Source organism: Hypomesus nipponensis, chromosome 10, assembly GCF_054491055.1.
Source record: "Hypomesus nipponensis isolate SF chromosome 10, ASM5449105v1, whole genome shotgun sequence".
NCBI lineage: Eukaryota > Metazoa > Chordata > Actinopteri > Osmeriformes > Osmeridae > Hypomesus > Hypomesus nipponensis.
Window position 1 is genome coordinate 17,477,501 of NC_140370.1, and position 7,500 is coordinate 17,485,000.

The 7,500-nt window shown below is 50.2% G+C and overlaps 2 protein-coding genes across 2 annotated transcripts in view; one reads left to right on the top strand and one right to left on the bottom strand.

Moving 5' to 3' along the window:
• The window catches only part of LOC146272078 (ATP-binding cassette sub-family D member 3), a 14,987-nt gene extending 13,844 nt beyond the window's left edge, over window positions 1–1,143 (bottom strand). The window contains exon 1 of the mRNA XM_084708446.1: window positions 1–1,143. This exon is cut by the window's left edge and continues 1,109 nt beyond it. The gene's annotated coding sequence lies outside the window, so the exon portion shown is untranslated.
• Window positions 1–7,500, top strand: part of LOC146272079 (MAGUK p55 subfamily member 7-like) — a 10,761-nt gene that overhangs the window by 1,086 nt on the left and 2,175 nt on the right. The window contains exons 3-15 of the mRNA XM_084707676.1: window positions 1–53; window positions 139–273; window positions 2,442–2,523; window positions 2,931–3,016; window positions 3,318–3,392; window positions 3,469–3,665; window positions 3,995–4,056; window positions 4,293–4,365; window positions 4,429–4,472; window positions 5,128–5,172; window positions 5,297–5,563; window positions 5,688–5,768; window positions 5,934–6,027. The exon at window positions 1–53 is cut by the window's left edge and continues 25 nt beyond it. Of these exons, the coding sequence (XP_084563802.1) occupies window positions 1–53; window positions 139–273; window positions 2,442–2,523; window positions 2,931–3,016; window positions 3,318–3,392; window positions 3,469–3,665; window positions 3,995–4,056; window positions 4,293–4,365; window positions 4,429–4,472; window positions 5,128–5,172; window positions 5,297–5,563; window positions 5,688–5,768; window positions 5,934–6,027 (1,294 nt within the window). The remainder of the gene's footprint in view (window positions 54–138; window positions 274–2,441; window positions 2,524–2,930; window positions 3,017–3,317; window positions 3,393–3,468; window positions 3,666–3,994; window positions 4,057–4,292; window positions 4,366–4,428; window positions 4,473–5,127; window positions 5,173–5,296; window positions 5,564–5,687; window positions 5,769–5,933; window positions 6,028–7,500) is intronic.

Here is a 7,500-nt window from a genome sequence, read left to right on the forward strand (position 1 = left end):
AGGACGCAGACACCACAGAGCTGCTCAGACTGCTGTCCAGACCACACGTCAAGGTATGGAGACACACACACAGGCACACACACATACACACACACGCACAGGCACACACACATCCAGACACCTCACTCCCCCCCCCAGGCTCTGCTGTCAGTCCTGGACACCGTGTCCCAGAAGGACTACGCCCCCCGGCTGCCCCCCCTGCCGGCCTGCTCAGGGGAGGAGGAGGAGGACTCAGTCAAGATCGTCAGCCTGGTGAAGACCCAGGAGCCCCTGGTGAGACACACCTCCACCTCCCCAGACCATACTAACAACACTACTGTCATGCTAACCACACATAGCTGAACCTGCTAACAACACTACTGTCATGCTAACCACACATAGCTGAACCTGCTAACAACACTACTGTCATGCTAACCACACATAGCTGAACCTGCTAACAACACTACTGTCATGCTAACCACACATAGCTGAACCTGCTAACAACACTACTGTCATGCTAACCACACATAGCTGAACCTGCTAACAACACTACTGTCATGCTAACCACACATAGCTAACCGTGCTAACAACACTACTGTCATGCTAACCACACATAGCTGAACCTGCTAACAACACTACTGTCATGCTAACCACACATAGCTAACCGTGCTAACAACACTACTGTCATGCTAACCACACATAGCTGAACCTGCTAACAACACTACTGTCATGCTAACCACACATAGCTGAACCTGCTAACAACACTACTGTCATGCTAACCACACATAGCTGAACCTGCTAACAACACTACTGTCATGCTAACCACACATAGCTGAACCTGCTAACAACACTACTGTCATGCTAACCACACATAGCTGAACCTGCTAACAACACTACTGTCATGCTAACCACACATAGCTGAACCTGCTAACAACACTACTGTCATGCTAACCACACATAGCTGAACCTGCTAACAACACTACTGTCATGCTAACCACACATAGCTAACCGTACTAACAACACTACTGTCATGCTAACCACACATAGCTAACCATACTAACAACACTACTGTACCAGGACCAGATCTACATGCTCAGACAGCCATGTAACACCAGGGCATGTAATGCTGTCCTCTTTCCAGCAGCAATACCTGACGTCCAGCCAGTCCTAACGTAATATAACACAGACACAGTGTGCAGGGTCTTTCTATAGGCTCTGGATTTATGAGTCCCAGAGCCAGACTAAGCCAGTGGAGCAGGAGTACAGCCAGAAGGAAAGCCCCTGACGCAGGGAGGGGTGAGAGAGGAACCCGTCTCACCTTCCCCTGGCCCTGCTCTGGGGCTGCTCTGGGCCCTGCTCTGGGGCTGCTCTGGGCCCTGCTCTGGGCCCTGCTCTGGGCCCTGCTCTGGGCCTGCTCTGGGCCCTGCTCTGGGCCCTGCTCTGGGGCTGCTCTGGGCCTGCTCTGGCCCTGCTCTGGGGCTGCTCTGGGCCCTGCTCTGGGCCCTGCTCTGGGCCCTGCTCTGGGGCTGCTCTGGGCCCTGCTCTGGGCCCTGCTCTGGGCCCTGCTCTGGGCCTGCTCTGGGCCCTGCTCTGGGCCCTGCTCTGGGGCTGCTCTGGGCCCTGCTCTGGGCCCTGCTCTGGGCCCTGCTCTGGCCCTGCTCTGGGCCTGCTCTGGGCCTGCTCTGGCCCCTGCTCTGGGCCTGCTCTGGGCCCTGCTCTGGGCCTGCTCTGGGCCTGCTCTCGTGTCGCTACACTCACTTCTTCCACATCGTACACGCAACATATCCACCGTGAAACCCTGCAGAGGACCTGCACAGCCAGTCTGTGTGTTTGTGTGTGTGTGCGTGTGTAGGTATGTGTGTGTGTGTAGGTGTGTGTGTGTGTAGGTGTGTATATGTGTGTGTACAAGAATGTCTTTGGCCGGTCCGTATCAAGAGCCAACGACAGAGTAAAAAAAATAAAAAAAACTCTATTGATACCAAATGAAGATGAAACCCAGTCTGACCTTCTAATGACCGCGAGCACTTTATTGATACAACGTGGAGCAGAAATCTCCAGTTATGTTTCCGAGAGCGTCTAGCTAAGGATCCCCACCCTGACCTGGCCTGACGGACCACAATATTATGGGCTGTATTTGTATTGTGTTCCTATTGATACCATCTGCTGCAGGCAAGGTTGGCGTGGTAACTGGCTCTGACATTTGGCATCAGTGCAGACGCCAAACGAATTTCTGTCCTGAAACAAACGGCTGTTGTTGGACTGAGGTGACGTTTATGGATGGATTGCGTGTGTACCTGGACAACATGCACCTGGGTTGCTGAAAGGCTGGCTGGCCCAAAGTTTCCATCTCCTCCTCCTCCTTCTCCATCCTCAATCTCTTCAATCTCCTCCTCCTCCTCCTGCCAGTCAACATATCCATGTTCAGTTTAACATGTTTCAGTATATTGTTTTACCTCCCCCAGGGAGCCACCATCAGGAGGAGTGATTCCACCGGGGCCATCGTGGTGGCCAGGATCATGAGAGGGGGGGCAGCTGATAAGAGTGGTAAGAGGCAGGGCCGCCCTGGTGAGAGGTCACCACAGATGGCAGAACTACACACATCCTTCACTCAAGTACAAGTACAGATACTCCTGTTTAAAAAGACTTGAAACACTTTGTTTAAAAAAGTTTAAGTGCTGACATTTCTTTTTCACTCACATTAAAGTCAAGTGTGGGCAAACCCAAACCATATACTTAAGTAAAACGTAGTTACTACTATATTACTACTACCTGTACCTGTTTCAAAACCTCTTTTTTGAAAAAATAAAAAATAAACAACAAAATCCACTTTTTGAAAATAAATGTACATTTTTAAGGTATGATGCGGTTATTGCAGGGTAACAACCGTGTAATAAGCTTTAATAAAGTGTATTAACATGATAATAACAGTTGCAGTGGTGTGTGTTGCGCAGGCCTTATTCATGAGGGGGATGAACTTAGAGAAGTGAACGGGATCTCACTGGAAGACAAGCAGCCAGAGGAGGTCGTCCCCATTCTGGTCTGTGTGTGTGTGTGTGTATAGGTGTGTGTGTAGGTGTGTAGGTGTGTGTGTAGGTGTGTAGGTGTGTGTGCAGGTTTGTAGGTGTGTAGGTGTGTGTGTAGGTGTGTAGGTGTGTGTGCAGGTGTGTGTGTGTAGGTGTGTAGGTGTGTGTGTAGGTGTGTGTGTGTGTGTATAGGTGTGTGTGTAGGTGTGTGTGTAGGTGTGTGTGTGTATAGGTGTGTGTGAAGGTGTGTGTGTAGGTGTGTAGGTGTGTGTGTGTGTTGCTCAGTCGTCCACACCTCCACTACTCTCCGCCCAGGCCCAGTCTCAGGGGGCGGTGACCTTCAAGGTGATCCCTGGATCCCAGGAAGGACTGTCAGCCAATCAGAACAAGGTATTCACATCACATCCTGATTTAGTTGGCCACAGGGCAAGTCAATCCTACTGAACATCTTTGCTTATCTCCTCAGGTGTTTGTCAGGTGTCTATTTGACTACGAACCCCTGGGCGACCCTGCCATCCCTTGCAGAGAGGCGGGGCTAGCCTTCAAGAAAGGCGACATCCTGGAGATCCTCAGCCAGCAGGACGACAACTGGTGGCAAGCCCGTCATCATGTCGACGGCAATAGCTGGGCGGGGCTTATCCCCTCCCAACAGCTGCAGCAGAGGTAACCTCACAGGCGTTCCCATCGACCAATCAGCATGCCTGAAGTTTGTTCCTCTAACATCCTGTAATGTTTTTAGTTTCCTAAACTGAAACATTTTATATCTGTATCTTCCAAAGCCCTGTGTCATCATGTCCTAGAACATTGTACAATCTGTCACTTTCTAACTTGGAATCCTCTAGAGCTCTGTGTCTCATAGAACTCTCAGAAATTCTAGACCCTGACCCATCCTTAGTTGCAACATTCTAGAATCTGCAACTTCTAGAACCCTATTGTCATCTCCTTGAACCTTCTAGAACCCTGTGATTTCTTCTGCTGTTCTCTGCCTGTAGGAGGGTAGTTCTCCAGCGTCCTCTGGCCCTGTTTCAGCCCCACAGACTCCACACACACTCAGGTGATGAGACACACAGACACACAGACACACAGACACACAGACACACTCAGGTGAAGAGACACCCTGACACACAGACACACACACACACACACACACACAGACACACAGACACATACACACACTTAGCTGATGAGACACACAGACACACAGACACACAGACACACAGAGACACACACATACTCAACCAGGTGATGTGTTTCCATATAAACCCCATCTGTAGACCATTTCACCCCTAGGTCCTGAGGGCCATAGGGGAAAGGTCAAGGTGGAGGTCGCAGCACCGGCCAAGGGTCATGAGTGCCTGTCAAGGTGAGTCCAGCTCCCAGGTACACTGACCTGTGTTGTGTTCTGTCCACATGCTGCACTAAAGAGGAGGAAGGTAAGATATGTCATGGTGTGTTTTATCCAGCTGTCTTGTGCATTATGTCTTCCTCTCTCTGTCTCTCAACATCTGTCTCTCTCTCTCTCTGTCTCTCTGTCTCTCTGTCTCTCTGTCTCTCTGTCTCTCTGTCTCTCTGTCTCTCTGTCTCTCTCTCTGTCTCTCTGTCTCTCTGTCTCTCTGTCTCTCTGTCTCTCTGTCTCTCTGTCTCTCTGTCTCTCTGTCTCTCTGTCTCTCTGTCTCTCTCTCTCTCTGTCTCTCTCTCTCTCTGTCTCTGTCTCTCTCTCTGTCTCTCTGTCTCTCTCTCTCTCTGTCTCTCTGTCTCTCTCTCTCTCTGTCTCTCTCTCTCTCTGTCTCTCTGTCTCTCTGTCTCTCTCTCTCTCTCTCTGTCTCTCTCTCTCTCTGTCTCTCTGTCTCTCTCTCTCTCTGTCTCTCTCTCTCTCTCTCTGTCTCTCTCTCTCTCTCTCTCTCTCTCTCTGTCTCTCTCTCTCTCTGTCTCTCTCTCTCTCTGTCTCTCTGTCTCTCTGTCTCTCTCTCTCTCTGTCTCTCTGTCTCTCTGTCTCTCTCTCTCTCTCTCTCTCTCTCTCTCTCTGTCTCTCTCTCTCTCTGTCTCTCTCTCTCTCTGTCTCTCTGTCTCTCTGTCTCTCTCTCTCTCTGTCTCTCTTTCTCTCTGTCTCTCTCTCTCTGACCAGGGGAGGAGGATGCTGACTATAGAGCCATAACTGGGATCCATATTGGTGAGATGTTACCATTCTCACCCCAGCTGTTCACCTGTATTACAGTCATGTTACCTTCTCTCACACCTATCTGACTCCGCCCACAACTGTGTATCTGACTCCGCCCACACCTGTTGTGATGCAGCTGGTCTGCGGAGGAGCTTCCGACTCAGTAGGAAAGCTGGTCAGAGCCGCGACCCAGGGACCCAGACCAAGGATGCCCAGGCCCAGACCCAGACCCAGACCCAGACCCAGACCCAGGCCCAGGCCCAGGCCCAGGCCCAGGCCCAGGCCCAGACCCAGACCCAGACCCAGACCCAGGCCCAGGCCCAGGCCCAGGCCCCCACATACCTGGAGGTGGTTCCCTACCTCAAGGCCCCCCACGACCCACATCGCCTGGTGCTGCTTGTGGGTGGGTGGGACTCACTCACACACACCACTTTGTCTGTCTGTCTGACTACCTGTCTGTCGTCAGTGAGATGTGGTTGTTGTCCTTACCATGTAGTTATTTACCGGTTGTTGTTGTTTACGTGCAGGTCCCAGTGGTGTAGGAGTCAGTGAGCTGAAGAGGAGGATTCTGATCTCTGACCCTGAACGCTACAGCGTCACCGTGCCTCGTGAGTCAACTACTGAGTCATCTACTGAGTCATGTACTGAGTCATTTACTGAGTCACTCGTTCACTGAGTGATGATCATGATGATGAAGAGGGTTAAAACTTTTAAATAACTAATTTAACCAACTCTTTGTCTCTCTCCCTCCCCCCTCATTCTCTCCATCTCAGACACCACCAGAAAGAGGAGAAGCCATGAGAGAGATGGAGTGGACTATCACTTTGTCTCCAGAGAGACCTTCGAGAAGGCCATTCTGGACCACAGGTAGGCTCTGCTGCCTGTCTATAACCTGTGCTCTATAACCTGTGCTCTATAACCTGGGCTCTATAACCTGTGCTCTATAACCTGGGCTCTATAACCTGGGCTCTATAACCTGTGCTCTATAACCTGGGCTCTATAACCTGGGCTCTATAACCTGTGCTCTATAACCTGGGCTCTATAACCTGTGCTCTATAACCTGTGCTCTATAACCTGGGCTCTATAACCTGGGCTCTATAACCTGTGCTCTATAACCTGGGCTCTATAACCTGGGCTCTATAACCTGTGCTCTATAACCTGGGCTCTATAGCCTGTGCTCTATAACCTGTGCTCTATAACCTGTTCTCTATAACCTGGGCTCTATAACCTGGGCTCTATAACCTGGGCTCTATAACCTGTGCTCTATAACCTGGGCTCTATAACCTGTGCTCTATAACCTGTGCTCTATAACCTGTGCTCTATAACCTGGGCTCTATAACCTGTGCTCTATAACCTGGGCTCTATAACCTGGGCTCTATAACCTGGGCTCTATAACCTGTGCTCTATAACCTGGGCTCTATAACCTGGGCTCTATAACCTGTGCTCTATAACCTGGGCTCTATAGCCTGTGCTCTATAACCTGTGCTCTATAACCTGTTCTCTATAACCTGGGCTCTATAACCTGGGCTCTATAACCTGGGCTCTATAGCCTGTGCTCTATAACCTGTGCTCTATAACCTGTGCTCTATAACCTGGGCTCTATAACCTGGGCTCTATAGCCTGTGCCTTATAACCTGGGCTCTATAACCTGTGCTCTATAGCCTGTGCTCTATAACCTGGGCTCTATAACCTGGGCTCTATAACCTGTGCTCTATAACCTGTGCTCTATAGCCTGTGGTCTATAACCTGGGCTCTATAACCTGGGCTCTATAACCTGGGCTCTATAACCTGTGCTCTATAACCTGTGCTCTATAACCTGGGCTCTATAACCTGGGCTCTATAACCTGTGCTCTATAACCTGTGCTCTATAACCTGGGCTCTATAACCTGGGCTCTATAACCTGCTACATACCCTGGGGTCTATAACCTAGACAAACATCTCGGAGGAGCATAACCTGACACCAGTTGTAAATGTCAACTTGAGGTTCACTTGATTTCTTCTAACCTCATTTAAGAAAGCGAAACACCGGTCCTGTAAATGCCAAATGTGATACAAATCAAATGAACCTCTGCTACTTTAAAATTTAACATCAGTTCCTGACAAGAGAAACGCGTGTCGGGACTCGTGTTGTCCTCAAAATAAGATAACACGACCATGTGGAACACTGACGAGGCAGCCAATTAGAGGCGTCCATCCAGCAGCTGTTCTTGATCAGGGTGTATCGTGGGAGATGGAGTTTAAACACCACCAGGCCCAGCTGTCTGGTCTACAGACTGACGTCAACATTCTCCTCGGAGATGACACAGCTGATATTCCAGATTGTTATCCAACACGACAGTT